The sequence below is a fragment of the Echinops telfairi genome, unplaced genomic scaffold (assembly GCF_000313985.2).
Source record: "Echinops telfairi isolate 266 unplaced genomic scaffold, ASM31398v2 ScPeMD7_23;HRSCAF=83, whole genome shotgun sequence".
Lineage (NCBI taxonomy): Eukaryota > Metazoa > Chordata > Mammalia > Afrosoricida > Tenrecidae > Echinops > Echinops telfairi.
Genome location: NW_022103920.1, coordinates 77687639 through 77708457, shown reverse-complemented (window position 1 = coordinate 77708457; position 20819 = coordinate 77687639). Strand labels below are relative to the sequence as shown.

At 42.5% G+C, this 20819-nt stretch overlaps 1 protein-coding gene across 1 annotated transcript in view; it reads right to left on the bottom strand.

Annotated features, from left to right (window-relative positions):
* ABCB5 (ATP binding cassette subfamily B member 5) overlaps positions 1 to 20819 on the bottom strand; it is a 124062-nt gene that overhangs the window by 38650 nt on the left and 64593 nt on the right. The window contains exons 15-19 of the mRNA XM_004702711.1: positions 19699 to 19851; positions 14924 to 15067; positions 13865 to 13969; positions 13641 to 13718; positions 5876 to 5959 (exon numbers count right to left, since the gene is read on the bottom strand). Coding sequence (XP_004702768.1) covers positions 5876 to 5959; positions 13641 to 13718; positions 13865 to 13969; positions 14924 to 15067; positions 19699 to 19851 — 564 coding nt within the window. The remainder of the gene's footprint in view (positions 1 to 5875; positions 5960 to 13640; positions 13719 to 13864; positions 13970 to 14923; positions 15068 to 19698; positions 19852 to 20819) is intronic.

Here is a 20819-nt window from a genome sequence, read left to right as displayed (position 1 = left end):
CCAGCTTGCAGCCACGTTCTCTCGATTTTCCGATCTTCAGTTCCGCACTACCTGCCATCTTACCTTGGTAGTGCAAGCACACTGCACCTCGCCTCCATACTTTCTTATTTTGATAGAAAACTGACCCTGCTTGTTATAGAGTGCCAGTGGAGAGATTGTGTAGGCACCTGGTCCTCACTGAGACATGGCAAATGTCTTTCATTTCTTTCAAAAGAAATATCTTTCAAGATATTACTATCTTGAAATTGGCTACAATTTGCTTTTAAATGTCCACAATCCATCAATCATTTATTAAAACTCATTGCAACGTTTTCTAGAAGTTTTTTTCTGAGAAAGCCTGACAAATAGATGATTTTCCGCAAATTTTATATATCTGAAGGTTTTTGAAGTAATTAATTCACCAACTTTTTTTTTCATATGGACCGCTCTATTTCTATTGGGTCATTGTTTCCTAGCTTCCTACTGGTTTTACCAATTGGAGAACACCAGCACACTCATCATATCTCATGGGAATTTGGGGTGTAATACACACTGAAACAAATGACAGCGTGTCACCCTCTGGTTGTTTGGCATTTTTTCTCTTTCTGTTATACTTTTGTTTATTGAAGTAACAAACCCATGGGGATAAAAATGTGGTACTTCATCAAAAGCAGAATGAGTTTTATGAAACGAATAAAAATATTATAAGCATAGTTCTGTCTAGTGCTTTATACTTATGGACCGAATTATTAGCCAAAAACAATGATCCAAGAATTGATGGAATATGCAACGAAAGGTTTCAGCAAGCTGAAGAAGCACAGGACGCACTCATTCATGGATGACAGGAAATTTGGAACACAGCTATTTGGTCAACTGAATGGAAGAGATCCATTTGTGCCCATTCCCAAAAAAGGTGACCCAATAGAATGCTTGAGCCTTAGAACAATATCACCGATATCCCACACAAGTAAAATTTTGCTTAAGATTACCACAACCATTGCAGCAGGACATTGTCAGGGAACTGCCAGAAGTTCAGGTCAGATTCTGACATGGAACAAGGGATGTCACTGCTGATGTCAGATGGATCTCGGCTTAAAGCAGAGAAGACCAGAAAGACGTTTACTTGTGCTTCATTGACACTGCAAAGGTATTTTATTGTGCGGACCACAATAAACTTCAGATAACCTTGAGAAGAATGGGAATTCTAGAACACTTCATTATGCTCAAGAGCAACTTGTACATGGATCAAGAGGCAGTTGTGTGAACGAACAAGAACACACTGCACGGTTGAAAATCAGGAAAGGTGTGCATCCGGGTTGTGTCCTCTCACCATACTTGTTCAAACTGTCTGCTGAGCAAATGACCAGAGAAGCTGGATTCTATGACGAAGAAGGATGAGTCAGGAGTGGAGGAAAGTTTATTAACAGCCTTCAATAGGCAGATGGCTCAAGCTTGCTTGCTGAATGTGAGGAGGACTTAAAGCACTTGCTGATGAAGGTCAAGCCTTCAGTCTGGATTATAACTCAGTGTAAGGAAGACCCACATTTTCACCACTGGACCAATAGGTAGCATCATAAATGGAGGAAAATTTGAAATTATCAAGGATTTTGTCTTGCTTTGATCCACAATCAACGCTCATGGAATGAGCAGTCAAGAGATCAAAAGACGTATTTCATTAGGCAAATCTGCTGCACGAGACCTCTTTAGAGTATTGAAGAGCAAGGATGTTACTTTGGGGACTAACGTGCACCTGACTCCAACCATGGTAGTCTCTATTTTGGCGCTGGAGAAGAATATTGAGGATAATCTGGACTGCTAAAAGGACAAACGGAGCTATCTTGGAAAAAGTTTGGCCACAGAACTTGTTAGAGGAAAGGATGGTGAAACTTTGTCTTACAGACTTTGCACATGCTGTCAGGAGAGACCAGTCCCTGGAGAAGGACAGCACGCTTGATAAAGTAGAGGGGCAGCGAAAGAGGAACGGCCTCAAGGAGATGGATTGACACAGTGGCTGCAGCACGGGCTCAGGCGTAGGAGCAACCGTGAGGGTGGCGCAGGACCATGCAGTGCTTCAGGCTGTTGTGCATAGGGTCGCTGTGGGCCGGAGCTGACTTGATGGGAGCCAACAGGAATATGGACAGAGTGCACATTTCTATGGGTGCTTAGAATACATTGCTGCACAGATGAGCATCAAAAAAGAGTAAGGATGTCTGGCAAAGATCATTGTCATCCTGATTGTGCTGGATTGAACTTGATACTTGGCCAGTTGACCACCCTATAGACAGGACCCGAATCTGTTCTGGGTGCAAGTCTCGCTTACTGGTTCTGTATTAGTCTAGGTACTTTAGAGAAACAAATCCACAGCAACTCATGTATAAGAGAGTTTTATGTAAAGAAAGTGTGCATCACGGAAACATCCCAACCCAATGCTTCCCAAGCCCACAAGTCCAACATTAACCCATTAACCCAACACCAGTCCACAAAGTCCTCCACCTCACAAAACAGAGGCAATGATGCCGACTGCAGGAGGAAAGCTGAGTCAGTGAACAAATAAGCATGTCAGCACTAGCAGGGGTCTCCACATGGCTGCTCCAGCACCCAGGGCTGCATTGGGATAGGTCCATGTGGCTTCTCCTTGGGGATGTCTTGTAGGAAGTCAATCTCGCAAGCTGAAGCAGGGAACTGCTAAGGCAGCTGCACCCTGGTGCGACCATCACAAAGCAAGAGACCCGAGAACTAGAAAGGGGAGGCTCACCACCCATTTATCCCTCTGCCTTTCAATTAGCCCCATATGTGATTTTCGGCCAGGTTGGCACCATTAACTAACTCAGGTTCCATGACAGAAACTTTTCCCCTAGCTTTTTGAATGTTGTTGGGGCTCTTTTCCTTTGTACACATTATTTGTATTTTTGTCTGGATACTATTATGTTTTTATCCTTACCACCTTAGTGTGATTTTGTTTGTTATTGTTTTCCATTGGGCCTCCCAGCTGTGAAGCACAGGAGGAGTGGATGCATAATGACAATAACTGATACAAGGGGGTGTAGGGCATGCAGGGGTGGGGAATGGTGGGTGATGGGGAGGGAAAGGAGATTTCAGGAGTAACTAATAAAGGCTGGAAGGGGGAGGGAGCACAGAACTGACTGTGATTGCATAACTCATCTTAAAGGCAATTTAACCATGGGGGGTGGGGGTGGGATGCTCTAAAATTGATGTGGGGGTGATTGTACAACTCTCCTTGATATGACTGAATGACTGAGCTAGTGAATTTTAAGGTATGTAAATTACTTGCCAATAAAACTCTTGGGAAAGAAAAGGCAGGAAACCGAAGCAAAACAAGAAGAGCAAGGGATATAAAATTGTGATTTCCACATTGGGCAGCTCCATCCACCCATCTTTGAGAGAACCCTGATTACAATGGCCATTTTAACAACTGGTTCCCTGAGCTCAACCAAAAATTGGTATCACTTCTGCCAAACTGGTGGAAGCCAGCTGAATTCCACCACAGCAGTCATCTCAGAAGCAGGAAGGAGGGCATCTGACAATCATTAAGAAAGATGAGTCAGGAGAAGAGTCAGGTCCTTTGGACTCTGAGATCCCTGAGTGCCGAACCTCCTTGATCCAGGGGAGGGAGCTGTGACCCCAGAGGAGGGGCAGAGGCACGGCAGAGGAGCAGCTGTAGCAGAGGCCACGGAACCAAGAGCAAGCATGAGCCAGCAGTCCTCTTCACAGCACAAAAAGCAAGTACAATTGAGTGCCTTTGAGCGAGAGGTTTGCTTGTGCTTGGGTACTTTCGGGCACTTCTTTGGGGGAGTTAAGTTTGCTAACCCATGGAATTGGAGCCTAGCACCTTTGAGCTGAGGATTATGGTGGAAGGAGTGCTTCATGGGCATTTATCGACAACACTAAAGGAGCTCTGTAACACTTGCCTGGGCAGGTTGTGGCTGAGCAACCGAGGACCCCTGATAGGCCTGACTGTGGTATGGGTGAGAAGAGGTGCTCTTTACCTAAAGAACTGTATCCTTAGATTTTCTGTTTTTGAATTGTAAACTGTTAACTTCCCTACTAAACCTTGTGACTGTGAATATTATTTCTGAGTTCTGTGTGGCCTGGAAATGGACTGTCGAGCCCAGCGAGTGCCATGAGAGGGATGGCTGGCATCTGAATTGGTAAAGAAGGCCAGAGGGTAGAGGCACGTCTGACCTCTGCCTCAGAGAAATCAACCTTGGGCTGATGTTGAGTTTGTTTTGCCTTTCCCCTGCTCAAATCAGAGGAAGGAAGATGCTGGTCCCATACAATTTTCACAGGCAAAGCAGCCAGAAAGATTTTTACTCCTGTGCTGAGCACAAAATGTCCAATAATGAGATAGCTGATATCTGAGGAATAGGTGTAGTAGGTAGAATTTTCTCCATCATTTCACTCATATTTATGCTAGCAAAACCAAGCTCCTTAGACCTATTTAAAAATGTGAGTACTATCTAATAAAATTCTAAAGTCTTAACTTCAAAATAAAGAGAAAGAGTCCCGAGAGGAGAGTTGAAAAAAAAAGAAAGAAAAGCTCTTTTCTCCTGGAATGCTTTCTGTACCATAAAACGTTTCCCCAAACCAATATGGATGCGTGTCAGTATTTCAACTGTATCAAATTGTTTGCATCTCTGCTCATAGAAATGTGCCCTTGTATATATGTATATTGAACAAGTGATTCTTGAGAAAGTTCCCCAAGTTTGAATAATTGCCATGCTCTATAGGGGAAAAAACCTTTCAAAGAAACATGCAATTCAGATGGGTTTTGTTACATAGTTTGCTACTCTGGTCCTAACTCTGTGATCAACACTGGGGGATTCCTAAGCAGAGCAATCCTTGTAAAAGATCTTGCCATTCAGAAGAAGGCCATGATTCTGTCTTGTCGCCCTCATGCACAAAAGCAACAGTGAGAGGGCCTGAGCGCCGCTAGAGCGCTTGTTCTCATGAAGCATTTGCGGGTTTCTCCTCATTTAAATGAAAAGTAGAAAAGCAGTTTTTGCTGATCTTGCTTTTGCACTCCTCCCCTTGGAGTTGAAATCCCATTTCTTACACAAAATGAAATTTTATTAAAAGAATTGTAAGAAAATCCACGAAGTACTCTTCATGTCTCCCACAGCTGGCGAATCCCTACACTTGTGGAAGTACAACCTTGGCATTTACTTTGCTGGTCGTTCTGGAACCGAGTTTGAATATGATGCAGATGCGTTTTGCTTACACGTATGCGATGGGCCCGACTGCACACCTCTGTCTAACTTGATCTATTCCCCAGCACTGCATCATTTCCAGATGCACACATGAATCTGAACGTTTAAGCATTCTTTTAAATTAGATTTGGTTTCTGGGGAGAGGGAATCTCAGGGTGGCACCAACAGTTACACTGCTTGGCTGCTAGCTGGAAGGGTGGAGGTCTGAGTCCATGTAACTTGGAAGAAAGGTCTGGTCATCTCCTTCCAAAAAATTAGCCAATGAACATGCTCTGGAACACGGTTTAACTCTGACACATGGGGAGTTACCATGAGTTGGAATTGACTCAATGGGAACCAATTTTATCCTCATAAAAATTCTGACTTGCATGTTTTCCTTTCCGTCCAGTTTCATGTTTGTCTCTTGAATCCTGAGCTCAATTCTCTAACTCATCCTTGACATCTTCTTCAGTCCTCTCATTAGCCGCCCCTCTTTATTTCTGTCCAGAATTGAAAGGCTTCTTTGTATCTTTCACTGGTAATTCCCTGCTAGCTTTGAGGCGGAGCTGTTCTGTTTAATGATGTGGCCATCTCGTCGTAGCTCACATAGATGCACAGACACACGTGCACACGTGTTTCTACATATGCCACACACCCACACCTCTTGTAAATAAAAACAAAATACATACTCCTTGAATCTGGGCTATATCCACGGCTAATATTGTTGTCAAGGCCCCCGTGTTGTTTTCTTTGTCATCAAACCAGGACAGATCCTAGGTAAAGAAGGAAATTAACATATGATTAGCAAAAAAGGAGCCTTCTCTGATTTGTGGCTCTGCAGTAGTTAAGTTGAAGGTCTTTATCCACCTCCTTTATACACAGCTATGGATGGATGAGATGACTTCCTTCTTAAATCATAAGACTCTATATGTAGCTACAGTCTGAAGACCTGAACACATTATCAGGCTACATCATGCTTGATGTTCAAGGCAGCAATTTCAAACCATAAAGTCATGCTTAGATGGTGAACTGCAGAATCTATTTCTAAAGTAAAGCGAAGCATCTCACAATTTAGAAAGACCGACATCTTTCTACCTAAATGGACAAAGTATAAAAAACTCTCTCCCATTGTTTTTGGGATTCAGGGAAGCAAGGTTTTTACGGACACTTCCCTATGGCTCCCTGGATCTTACAGCATAACGAATGCTGCAAAATCAAACCATTGAACCACCTGTGGCCAAGTCTGCATCAGGGAGAGGCCTCCACGCCAAGCCCGGTTGGTTCAGGCGCTCACCCCGGAGAGCCAGGAAGTCAGTGGCACTTTCTGGAGCCGAGCACTGTTCATTGTGAGGCTAAAAAGGTAGAAGGCTGTAAAAGCCCTGCAGCCAAGAACTATGCATTCTGAGACAGATCAGAATTAAAAGGAGGAAAAGCCAATTTCACTTTCAATAGCAAATGGAACCAGCATTTCTTAGTCCTTCTTCAACAGAGGAATCTTGCTTTCCTTTTATGAACTATTAAATGCTTCCTCCCACCCACTCAAACCACTTGTAGTTCTTATCGATGAAAATTTCATAGAGAAAGTCACTGAAATCCGTGTTCTTTCTAGTGAGTGAAAAACAACAAGAATTGTTGGCTTACAACAATCAGGCAGCGTCCTGAGGGCCAGGCTACACAGTGCTGCCAACAGGCTGCCAAAGGCCTAACCGAATAGGAGTGTACAGTAATCTGACAGTTGCATGAGAAGATAGCTCCCTTGGAGGATATGGCAGGAGGCAGGGAGGGTACGATCCCAGTGTCAAAGCACTATTCTGTAGCCGCTGGGTTGAGGTTGTATCCTGATGAGCTTTGGGTGCTACATGCCCAAAGAGCATCCAGTAGAGATCTTGACTTGTACTGCACAGTAGTCACCTTCGAAACCACCACAGTAATCAGAGCCTAACATATTGTGCACACACATCAGCAATGGTAATAACCGGGGCACTCAACGTGAAAGGCATGACCTATTTTTTATTGTACAATTTAAACAACGAAGACATGCCCTACACTTACAAATTGTTTCTAGATGCTGGGATGCACGAAGAAATTTCAGCTACTATGTTGTTGTTGTTGTTGTTAGGTGCCCTTGGGTGCCTTCAAGTCAGTTCCAACTCATAGGGACCCTGCAGACAACAGAACAAACCACTGCCCTTTCCTGCAACCCTCTTCACAGTTGTTCTTATGTTTGAGCCCATTGTTGTCAACCCATCTTCCTCTCCTTCACTGCCCCTCTTCTTTACCAAGCATGATGGGCTTCTCCAGGGATTGGTCTCTCTGGACAATGTGTCCAAAGTATGAGGGGGGTACCCCCAAACTCCAGCACTGCGCTGAGCAGAGCAGAGCTTTCGTAGTATACATCCACTTCCCTCCCCCAGATGAGCATCGAGCAACTCGCTCTGAGTCAGGGCACCAAGTGGCATTGCCTAGGAAGGTTCTCTTCAGTCACAGTGAATTTTTTCATAAAAGCAGTTTCGCTCAAACCTCAGTCTTTTATGCTGGAGGATTTAAAAGAATAGTGAGTGACTCTGGAATTTTGTTTCCTGCTCTGGAAAAATGTCACAGAAACTGTTGTGATGTTGAACACAGCTTACAATGACAGTGCGATGGGAAAAACTCAAGTGTATGAGTGGTTTTCTCATTTCAAAAGAGGTGCAATGTTGATTAATGACAAACCTTATTCTGAGGTCTGTCAATTTCCTGAATGGATGAAAATGTCGACAAAACAAAACAAAAGAATAGTGCACTTGTGCTCAAAGACCAACAACGGACCATTGAAGAGACGGGGAAGTTATCAGTAACAGTGTGCAACAAAATCAGGCCTGATTTGGGGCAGACGGCAGACTGGTTTTGCCACTATGACGATGCACCTGCTCACGCAGCCATCTCAGTGTGCCAGTTTTGGGCAAAAAAAATCATGCCTCTCTTGTTCCTCACACCTTTCTCACCTGACCTCGCTCCTTTTTGTTTCTTCAAATGAAGAGGGACACGAAAAGACAGTGATTTGATGATGCAGAAGAAGTGACAAAAAAAACCAGGGAGGTGCTGTGAGCCATCTAAACAGATGAGTTTGAAAAATGTCTCCAAGACTGGAATTGCAGATTTGATAAATGCATTATGTGTACTGGAGAGTGTACATTTAATGGAGAGTACCACTTTGAAGGTGATAAGGTTGTTTTGTAAAAATAAACAAAACATAGCTTTGAAAAAAAAATCCATTTTGGGGGGGTTACCCCTCCTATGTAAGACCATGTTTTTCCAATCTCGCTTTTTAGGAGAACTTTGGCCATACTACTTCCAAGACAGATTTGTTTATTCTTTTGGTACTTTCAATATTCTTTGCCCGCACAGTAATTCAAGTGTATCCCATCTTCTTCAGTTTTCCTTATTCAACTTTCACATGCATCTGAGGCACTGAAAAATACCTTGGTTTGTGGAAGGCACACCTTAGCTCTCCTTGCTTTTCAATACTATAAGACGTTTGATACTAGTAAACAATGTTACCGGAAGAAAAACATCTGTTTTGTTGTTAGGCACCGTTGAGTTGACTCTGACTCTCTGTGACTCGAGGCACACCAGAAAGAAGCCACCTAGTCCTGAGGCATCCTCACTACTGTTGTTGTCTTTGTGCCCATTGCTGTAACCACGGTCAACCCATCTCATCAAAGGTCTTCCTCTTCTTCGTTGACCCTCTACTTTTCTAAGCATGTTGTCCTTTTCTAGGGACTGGCCTCTCCTGATAATATGTCCAAAGTGTGTGAGATGAAATCTTGTCATCCTTGCCTTTATGGCACATATCGCTGTCCTTTTTCTGGCACATATTTGTTTCGGGCTTTTTTTGCAGTTCATGGTACTTCCAATATTCTCCCCAAACAGCATAACTCACAGGCCTTCACACTTCTTCAGTCTTCCGTATTTAATGTACAGCTTTCAGTTGCACACGAGGTCATGGGGCATACCATGACTTGGGTCAGGCACACCTTGGTCTTTGAAGCGATATCTTTCCTCTTCACCACACTGAAGAGCTCTTGTGCCCAATGCAATCTTTTGCTTGATTTCTTCCCTGCTGCTTCCATGAATTCCAACTGTGGGTTCAAGTAAAAGGAAATAATTGACAAGCTCAATCTTTTCTCCATGATGCTCTCTGTTGCCCCAGTTGTGAGAATCTTCTTTGTTTGTTTGTTTGACATTGACTTGTTATCTCTACTGACCACTGCAGTCTTTGATCTTCATCAGCAAGGACTTCTGGTCCTGCTTGTTTGGGGCCAGCAAGGTTGTATCATCTGCATATTGCAGGTTGTTAATAAGTTGAATCTTGATGCTGCATTCTTCTTTACATAGTCCAGCTTCTTCTCTTATTTGCTCAACATACTGACTGAGTGAGCAAGGTGAGAATATTCAATCCCAATGCACACCTTTTCTAATTTTCAACCATGCAGTATCTTCTTGTTCTGCTCAAACAACTGCCTCCTGGTCCTTGTAAAGGTTTGGCATGAGCACAGTGTTCCGATCCCACTTTTCTTGATGTCCTCCATAGATAGTTATAGTCCACACAGTGAGTGCCTTTGCATAGTCAATAAGACACAAGGAAACATCTTTTAGATGTTCTCTGCTTTTAGCCAAGATCCATGTGACATCAGCAATGATATCACTTGCTTTACGTCATCTTTAGAATCTGGCATGAGTTTCTGGCAGCTCCTATCAATGCACTTCTGAAAGTGGTTTTTAAAAATTTTCCTCAGCAAAATTTTACTTGCACTTGATATCAACGATATTGTTTGATACGCTCCACATTCAGTTGGGTTCGCTTTCTTTGATATAAGCACAAATATAGATCTCTTCCAGATGTTTGGCCAGGTGTGTCTTTCAAAATCTTTGCCATAGACTAGTGAGTGTGTTCAGTACTGCGCCAGCTTTCTGAGACATGTCAATTGGTGCTCTCGCATTTGCTGGAGCCCGATAGCTATATTTACATTCCGAATGTCACTAATGCAGCTTGGACTTCTTTCTGCAGCATGGTTTCTTGATCACATGCTACCTATTGAAATGGGTGAGTCCTGATTATTTTCAGAACAATGACTGTGTGTTCTTTACATCTTCTTTGGATGCTTCTTTCACCAGTCAATAGTTTGCTCATGGGCTCCTTCAATATTGTAACTCTAAAGAAAAAAAAAAAGTAGCTGACCTTTATTGTAGGACCATTTTGTGTCAGGAGACCCTGGGTGGTCCCAATCATTAAGCACTTGGCTATTAACTTGAAAGGTTGGTAGTTTGAACCCGCCCAAAGGCACCGAGGAAGAAGCACCTAGCAATCTACTTCCAAAAGGCCACAGCCATCGAGATCCTGTGGATCGCCGTTCCCCTCGGGCACAGCTGGGGTCATTGTGGGTCAGAGCGGACTTGATGGCAAAGCATTTTTTTAAAACAATGTGCCAGGCACCGTGATAAGTGCTTGGCATATGTCGCCTTTGTTCATTTCATTATCAGAACAATTTTATGGGGTAGACACTATGATTATTCATCTTTTACAAACAAGAGAACCAAGGTACAGGGAGATTAAGGAACTTGCCTGAGGCCACGTTGCTGGCAAGTCCTGAGAACAGCATCGCCAAATGCCAGGGTTTCCATCACTTTTCCTGTTCCGCCAGCCCTCTGACTGAGTTTTCATTAATTACCCTTTTTTTCCACTTAGAGACTTGCCACCCCATATCCATTGGAAAGTAGTTTAGGTACTTTTCAGGCCCCCATTGATCACTATCAATGGTATCTCCCTCTGACTTGAAGGCCCTCACAGAAGCCCTAATTAATTTACACTGGAGGAAAATGCGCAAAACTAAGTCCCCTTTCTGTTCAAAATCGCAGTGGCTATGTAGGTCAATATTTATTGTTCAGAAATACAGATTGACGTTTGAAGCATAACCAGTATTGAGTCACGTAAAACTGGTGCAAACTGGAATCTGGGTAAGGCAGAAACTTGTCAGAGAAGAAAAACTCAAAACATTTTCCATTAAGAAGGAACGGTAGAAAAGTAAGTCTGCACCCTGTCCAAGGCCTGCAGCGTCGGAGACCCTGGAGAACAAAGCAGGCAGGCCGAATTCCGGCTCTCGCAGGTCCCACGCTATTTACAGTGGCGATTTGAACATTCTTTTCTTCTGGGATAAATCTTCATCTCGGAGGATCACAAGTCATCAAATAACATTCACATTTTATCCCTATAAAAAGACCACACCTGATTCCATAAATACCTCTACTTCAAAAGAGGGTTCAAATGGTTATAAAAAGCGCTGCAGGCCTCAGCACATTTTCGAAGCCTTAAAACATCTTATCCGAGGGCGAAAATCCAACGGTAAGAGGTAAATCCCACAGTAGCTTTCCTTACTGTGAACCAAAGCACAGCCGTGAAAGCACTTAGAAAGACCGGAAGGACTGCTCTTTGCCAAAGGCACTCCTCTGATTGTAAAAAGGCAGAGGTAAGCAAGAGGCGGAAAGGCTGTGGACGATGACGAGGGAAGACAGCCAGTGAGCTGAAGGGGCATTTCAGAGCATCCGTTAATTACCCTCATACAAGACCTTGGAAGGAAGGAGCCCGGGCAGCTTAGTGGTTCCATGTTGGGCTGCTACCCACCAAGCCAGCAAGTAGTTTGAAACTACCAGCTGTCCCTCATGCGGTAGACCAGGCTTTCTACTCCTGTCCAGAGTGACAGTCTCGGATGCCCTCAGGGCCGCTTCGACCCTGCCCTGAAGGGGCACTGTGGGTCAGCCTTGATGCAGTGGCTGTGTGTTTGGTCTGGGTTTGACTCCTGAAGTGTGTGCCTGCTTTTTGGAGAACCGGAGTCCATATATGGGGTAAGGAGTAGTGAATCCTTTGGGTCAGAATCTCCTTTATCCAAGCGTGTCCTGGCAGTCACATGGTTAAGGCTAGGCAGAGGATTAAGGTTTAATGTTACCCATTAGCATACTGGATTAAAAGTGGTTCCACTGGTGAAACTGGCTCTTGGCTTTGAGAAGACTGTGAACAGATGGGAAGTTAAAAGCAATGCTTGGAGAAATCAAAATGTATCCTTCTCTGTATAGAACATTCTGCTATGCAGGGAGCATTTGTATACAATACAAATAAAGACAATCAAATGATTTTCTTTGAATAGGGAGCAATGACCATCAATTCCCACAGAATACAACAACAAACAACTGGTAGAAATTGTCAGTATGTGTGATTATGTAATACTAGTTCACTAAAACCTCATCTTCCCCTAGGAAATACTTGAGGTTAAAAACAGAAGGTGTTTAAAAGTAAAACAAAAACCACAGTACGCTGTGGCATTAAGGTGTTTCAGGTCCCCCAGGCTCACCCGCTCCCTCCCCGATTAAGGAGCCTATCCAAAGGAAGACGCAGAGGGGAGACAGTATGCTTTTGAGCAGAGAGTGGAAGGGCGGGCAGCAGCTGTCCCAGAACACGGAGTTGCTATGAGAAACCACTACCTTCTTTGGCTGCAGTTTGAATCCTGTCGTTTTAAGAGGACAAAGCTGAGGAGTTTCAGGACACACTCCCCTCTGGAGCACTGCTCCTAAAGTCCCAAGATGTAAGAACTGGCTCTGACGACTCAGCTGGAGTGACAGTAACTCTAGTTTTGAAAAGAAATTACTCTGGCAGGAAGCTATTTACTCCTGCACGGTGAGCTTTGGTGACAGAAAGGGAGGCGAAGGTCTCCCATGATTACTAGCTTTCAGGGGAACCCAATCCACCTCAGCCCTCAAGAAAGAAGTTTAGAGGTGCCAATCGGAGACATGCCTGCCATTTGTCCCCAAGACTCGCTTTGCAAGATTACTGCTTGATCCACTTAGGTTTAGTTATTTCACAGGTGTGATTGAGCTCCTGTGTGAGGCAGGTGTGTTCCTGCCAGCTAGACTGATGCTGAGTTCAGGACGCTTTCGACCAGGGCAGAGAAACGGGGTGCTTTGCAAATGCTGCAGAGGAAGGAGGTCAGCCGTGAGCATGAACGAGAGCAAGAGAAACGAGCAACTCTTCTTCTGGGGCATTCCCGAGGGAGTGCGGTGTTTCAACTTTTCTCAGTTTTCACTTGTTCTCGGATTTTGACCTTACTGCCTTGCAGTGCACATACAAAGAAAGATTTGTTGAAATAAATGCCAGAAACAAGGAGTGAGCCCCCCAACGAGAATGTTATTTGGCACATAACAATTTGGGGCTTGCTCCAAATAAAAGTAGACTATAAGAATCCTGAGGGTGGATTTTTCTCGCTAGCTCAGAACACAAAAAGCATGTTTTTAGATGATCAGAAGAAAGATGATGCTAACAAATCAACTAATCAACTTGAGGCAATAAAAAAAAAAGGAACAACTACAAGCTAGACTATTTTAGAGCACATTTTAAATAAAATAAAAGAAATACACCACACTAACCTGGTATAACATGGCTTTGAATGCCAAGCGTCTTAATCTCATTGTTAATATTTCTCCTGCTCTGCCGTAAAACAACCCCTGAGGTCAGGAGGGGGAGAGAAAACATGTGTTTATTCTTAACTAGATTTACTTTTTAACATTTAGGCATTATATTTTCAACAAATAGAGGGGAGGACATAAAAATGTAGCCATGCCTAGGCTTGTTCTGTTTATTAGTAGCTTACCTGCATGAAATAACTGACAAAGCAAACAGCCCCCAAAATGACAAATATCATGGAATAAACCTCGGCCTCCTGCTTTAATGTGGTTGTATCATTCTTCCCAAAGATCTGAAAAGGAACATTTTATTTTTCTTTTCAACCAGGGAGTTGGTGAAAAATATAAAAGACACACAAAGAAAAAACAAAAAAGCAAACCAAAATGTATAATCATCTGACACACACCCTCCCCTACCTCATGAATCTGAATATAAGAATGGAGGTTATATACCTGTTTGTGGGGGTGGAGTGGGGCTGGGGCCAGGGGAAACTGTGTGTCACTGTTCCATTGTCTATATTCCTTACATGTGATAAATACATTTACCTTTACTTCCACCACTTACTACATAAATATGGGATCAGGCCTGCAGGACCTTTGTCTGCTATATTATTATTGGTATATTTTCTAAGAAATCTTCCGTTTGTGTGAATTGTTATTTTTAATCATTGGTCAAGTTTCTGAATCTTCCTTTATTTAGAGTATTATTCACAGGGTGAGAATTATACACATGTCCAGAGAAATGGTCTCTATCTTGAGCAATGGTATACCTATTGGCATCTAATAGACAAGGTGTCACTCTGCAAATGGGGAAAGTGCATGAATCAAGTAAGATCCTTGAACCCACCATCTCTCTAGGATCTTTCAGCACATTGACAAGTCATGTGATTCATCTCCCTGAGCTGGTTGGTAATAAAAAACATTGCTATTGTTCTGACTAGTTGCAAAGGGAGCAATTTTATTGGCGTATTTAATTGCTTCAGTACTCTGGAATGCAGATACAACATTGGAGTCAAATGAGCAAACCTAATTGTTCAGTCAACAGGGGCCTGCAGAACACTTCACAGCAGATGCTGGCTTATCCCCGGCGAACATTCCCTGACCCTCCTGTTATGGACTCCAAAGTAGCACTGGCTCATTAAAAGTCCCAATTTTTTCCTTATTGGGCTACAGTGCAACACATCTGTTCTCCCAGGCTATGCTTTATTGAAAATTGCTAGAAATATTAGCAAATTAGTTTTACTTACAGTTAGAATTTTTGCGAAGATGATGGAGAAGACTGGGTGAACAATTCCATTTAGAATAGAAGCCAAAGCCCCCAGAACCACCAAAGTCCATTCTGGCTTATTTAATTTCATGATTTTTAGCAGAGACACTTCAGGAAGACTTGTCTGAAAAGAAAATATTTTGGTTAAGAGCCACAGTGTGAGAGCACAATGGAGGGGAGAGAAGGTAACCAATTATGAATTGAGTTATAATGTAAAACTTCAAGTGGTGTACTGGCGGCGGAGTAAAAGTAGACATTATTTTCTTATAGGTCAACACGCACAATGAAAGAACCGCACTCCGAAGTGCAGTTTACCCCCTTTGGACATTTTACACATCATTAACAAATCTACCAAGAAGCCCAGATAAATTGGACAAGGATATTTTTCTCTACTCCTCTAAACTGGGGGCAAAGTCCTTCTAGAAGACACCATCCAGGAAGGAACCAAGCACAGAAAACTCTCAAGGGAAAAGCATTTCTAAGACTCCAAGCATGAAAAATGTCCAGAGTTTCATGATTCGCTTACATATGTACACATATGATGGAAAACTAACTTGTCCTACAAACCTTAATCCAATTCACAATGAGAAGTTTAAGTAAATTGAAGCAATCAGAAAGAAAGATGGCTACTTGTTTTGTGCAATATATATAAGCCTTCCTCTGTAATAAAATATAGTCCCCGGGGTGGCGTAGTGATTATGCATTTGTTGGATGGAAACTCTAAAGTGAATGAATCTAATATCTGAAATATATTTATATATACATATATCTATATGAATCAATATCTCAAATAGATGTAGTTCTGATATTGGATTTCTTTTAGAGTTTCTAGTTACAAGTAAATCATTGCAAAGTCTCAGCAAATTACTTAACAGTTGTCAGGACTTCACCATCTTTCCAAGGGGGGGTAATACCTATTTCATAGAACTACTCTGAGTAGAAGTGAAGGAAAGCAAGCACACATCATTTCAGAAGAAACTAAAACAAGCCCCGTTGTGGTTGAGTCAAATCCAACGCACAATAACTGCGGGTCTGCCCAAGTCGAACTGGCGTCCAGAAGGCCTTCGTTGGCTGTTTTTTTCTGAAGCAGATTGGCAGGCCTTTTTTTCTGGCTCCCCTGGGTGGACTAGAGTGTTTAACTTTGTGGTTTACCACCTCGTGTGTTAGCCATTTGCACCACGCAGGCTGGGGCATCTAGTAAACGGCTAACAATGTTAGTAGCCATTGCTGCTGCTGAGGTTATTATTACAGAGGGAAAAACAAAAGCAAAAACTCACTGACATCAAGTCTATTCGGATTCACAGCAACCCTACAGGATGGGCTTGAATGCCCCGTGGGTTTCTGAGGCTTCAACTGCAAGCCCCTGCTTCTCCCGTTACGGAGGAAAACTCACCGCCGTTGTGCTGATTTTGACTCAGCGCAACCCTGTCGAACCGAGGAGAACGGCCTCTGGGTTTCTGAGACTGTAAATCTTTGCTGGAGTAGAAAGACTGCTCTTTCTCCTGAGAAGCTGCTGGTGGTTGCAAACTGCTGACCTTATGGTTTGTAGTCCAATAGCCACCCGAAACAATACCAAACAACAACCCAAACTCACTGCCGTCGAGCCCATCCTGCCATAGTGACCCTGTGGAACATGGCAGAACTGCTCCTGTGGGTTTCTGGGACTGTAACTCTTTATGGAGTGGAAAGCCCCATCTTTCTCCCACAGACCTGCTAGAGCTTTCGAACTGCTGACCTTTCAGATCACAGCTCAAAGCGTAACCACTAAGCCACAAGGGGCAGGACTCCTATATTTTATTACAGAGGAAGGCTTATGTATATTGCACAACACAGTAGCCATATTTTTCCTGATTGCTTCAATTTATTTCCACTTTTACTTGTGAAGTGGATTAAGGTTTAGAGAACAAATTAGTTTTCCACCCAACCATTCATACACATTTTATTTCATGTCACTGATCGCAACACCATTCATACACATTTTATTTCATGTCACTGATCGCAACACCCAAGATGTAATATCACTTATCCCACTTCCTTCCGGTGTTTCCCATTTCCGTTCCTTCTGTCCTAATCCCTTCTGCCTTCTGAACTTAGTCCTTGGGAAAACGCTGCCCTTTCATCTCAAATGATCAATTATTTCAAGGAGTGTGCGCCTCCTTAATCTCATTGTTCCCCTCGGGTTGTTGTTAGGGGCGGCCAGTTGATTCCTTCTCACAGGAATGACTCGTGCTCATGTGTACAGTACGATAGAAGGACACGCTGCCTGGCTGGTCTTGGCCCCTCTTCACAGTGGTTGCTATGTTTGAGCCCACTGTGGCAGCCGCCATCTCAGTCCATCTCCTGGAGGGTCTTTCTCTTTCTATGACCTACCGTATATACTCGAGTGTAAACCGACCAGAATATCAGCCAAGGCACTAATTTTACCACAAAAACTGCATTAAAATATGCTGAAAAACTTGAGTATTTATGGTACTTGGCTTATACTTGAGTATATACGGTAGTTTACCAAACACACTATCCTTCTCCAGGGACCAGTCATTCCTGACAGAATGTCCCACATATGTGAGATGGAGTGTTTCCATCCTCATTTCTTTTCTTCTTCTTTTGTAAAAAACCCTTTTACTGGGAGCTCTTACAAATATCATAGCATCCCATAGTTCAATTGTTACCACAGTCAGTTTCCAAACATTTTCTTTGTTCTTGAACTCCTCGAGCCTTCCTCTTTTCTAAAGAGCATCTGGCTGGGCTTCTTCCAAGATAGACTTGTTCTTCTGCCAGTTGACGGTACTTCCAGCCTTCTTCCCCAGAACCATAATTCATACGCGGTAATCATATGAATTCCTCTTTGGTCTTAATTCATTGTCCAGCATTCTCCTAAGCAAACTGAGGCTTGGCACGTCCTAGTAAATTACGGAGTCTAGCAAACAGGAGGAGATCTGACAGTGTAGTGGGTTAGACTTTGGGTTGCTAACCCCGAGGTGAGCAGTTTTAAGCCACCAGCTGCTCTTCTGAAGAAAGCTGAAGCTTTCCATTCCTATAAAGATTTACCATCTCCAGCACTGACAGGCGCAGTTCTACTCTGTTTCCCAGGGCTGCTGTGAGCTGAAATCAAGTCGATGGTGGTGAGTTTGAGTGTTTTTTTGTTTGTTTTTTTTTAAGCAGAAGGACTGTCTTATAAAGATTGTCTTTTAAAATTCCAGAACATTCTGACTTTTATAGGATAATTTGTATTGTACAGATCATTTAAAAATAATTATTTTTTTGCCTCTGTGAAAATATAATATCAGGTTAGGAAAATAGGTATCACTTAAATACTGTTATGAAGATACCAAAACCACAGCCAGCAGGTCAATTCTGACTCATAGCAACCCCTAGATAGGGTTTCCAAGACTGGAAATCACTTAGAGAGCAGACAGCCTCATCTTTCACCTTTGGAGTTGCTGTTGGGTTTGAACTGTCGATCTTGCCACTAGCTGTTCAATGCCTAAGCAACAATGCCACCAGGGGCCCTTGTTATCAAGATAGTAAAGAATAAAATGGACTGGGACAAAATAAGAAAAAAAATCGGTAAAATCACGACAGATTCTGTGCAACCTAAAGAAACTGCAGGCTGTGAGCCCGTGCTAAGAGATCGTGATCTAAAAAGACATGAATGCTAAGCAGTTAGAAGGGATATTAGGATCTTATAACAAGGAGTACAGGAAAGAAGAAAATGTTCTACACTTAATTGTTTGCCCCTTGATATGATTGAATTATTGAATTTTATGATATATGCATCATGTCCCAATCAACCTGCTTATAAAAAGGAGAATGAAGAAAATGTTCTAAAACTGATTGTGGTGATGATTGTACAACTCTTGTCGATGTGATTGAACTATTGTGTTATATTGAATTGAATTATGTGCCAATAAAACAAAAACATATTAAAGAAAAGAAAGAAAAACTATCTTAAAGGATTTTAAACTTTATTTGATGTTTTTTAGAGTTATATGGAGTTATACTTTTCATTGCAACAAATTGCATATATTTAAAAGGTGCAATTTGATAACTGGACATTAGTATATAGTGGTGGGCCCCTCCCCACAGTCTAGGTAATGAATCCATGGCTCCAAAAGGTTCTCCTATTTTCTGTGATTTCGTGCGTAAATCTTTCCTAGCTGCCACTCCTTCCCTCCTGCAGCCGCTCATAGGCTTCCTGCCACTTTAGATTAGTTTGCACTTCTTAGAATTTATATGGAAGCAAACAGTATGTACTTTCATTTTCGGTGCTGCTGCTTTTGTTCTGCCAAATGATTTGGAGATTTAACTAGTTTATTCCTTCTTTTGCTGAGTAGTGTTATACTGACTGGATAGCTCATTATTTATCCATTTATCTGTTGATGTAAGTTTGTAACATTCGCATGAGACTTCTTGCCTCAATAACAGCCTCCGACATAAATGAAAGTTTATTAGAGACCTCCTTAGAGTGTCTCAGCAATACTACAACAAATTTGGGGGCAGACTTATGTTGGGTATAGGAGCCTGGTGGCATAGTGGTTATGCAGTGGGCTGTCAAACACAAGGTCTACAGTTCAAAATCACCAGCCGCTCTGCACGAGAAAGATGAGAATTTCTATTCCTGTAAAGAGTTACAGTCTCGGAAACCCATGGAGGTAGCTCTACTCTGTCCTATAGGATCGCTATGTAGTATCAATCATAAATGAATTCTAACATTTTGAGCATCAAGGAGCAACTTAACGACAGTAGAATGATTACCTCTTTATGTTCCATGGGTTTCTCAGAATTGCCATCACAGTCTGGCTTTAATCCTGACTTCGTGGTATTCACAGAGCTTGGAGGAACTGAACCAATACTTTTTTCAGTAGCATATGTCACAGGTTCCATATCTTCATCAACTTTTTTAATATCCTTAAATAAAGAGTATACTGGTTACCATTAGAATACAGCTGTAACATTTCAAAGGGATTTTGTTAAACATTCCTCCAAAACATGTATTGCCTCTGCTACTGTAGGAGACACGCTCTTGCAAAGGTCTTGCTGGACAAGCATGATAGGTAATACGCCCAATTCCTACTAAAATCTTAGTGGCTACCATATTTAGTGAGTGTACTTTATTAAACACACACACACAGCAAAATCAGTTCTCATCAAGTCCATTCCAAGTTATGGTGACCCCATGTGAGTCAAAGTACAACTGTCCTTCATAGGGATTCCAGTGCTTGATTTTTAAAAAAATAAGACATATTTTATTAATTTCATGCTTTTGGGGGTAGCTCAACCTTCAGAGCAGATAGAAAGTTTCCAATAATGGCTTTGCCTCTATCTTACTGTTGAAAATAAATGTCCTACAATTTGGAACACGTGTCTTTAACTGGATTACCAGAATAACTCAGGAAATTTCCATTCAGTGTGAATTTATTTTAAAAAAAAATCATTTTATTGTGGGCTCTTACAATTCTTACCACAATCCGTACATATATCCATTGTGTCAAGCACATATGTACTTTTGTTGCCATCATCATTCTCAAAACATATGCCTTCTACTTGAGCCCTTAATATCAGCTCCTCATTTTCCCCCTCTCCCCTACTCCCCCCATGAACCCTTCATAATTCATAAATCATTGTTATTTTGTCATATGCTACACTGTCCAACGTTCCCTGTCCTCCCCACCCCCACCCCGTGCCCTCTTCTCTGCTGTCCATCCCCTAGGGAGGAGGCTATATGTGGATTCTTGTAATCGGTTCCCCCTTTCCATCCCACATTCCCTCCACCCTCCAGGCATCGCCACTCTCACCACTGGTCCTGAAGGGATCATCTGTCCTGGATTCCCTGTGTTTCCAGTTGCTATCTGTACCAATGTACATCCTCTGGTCTA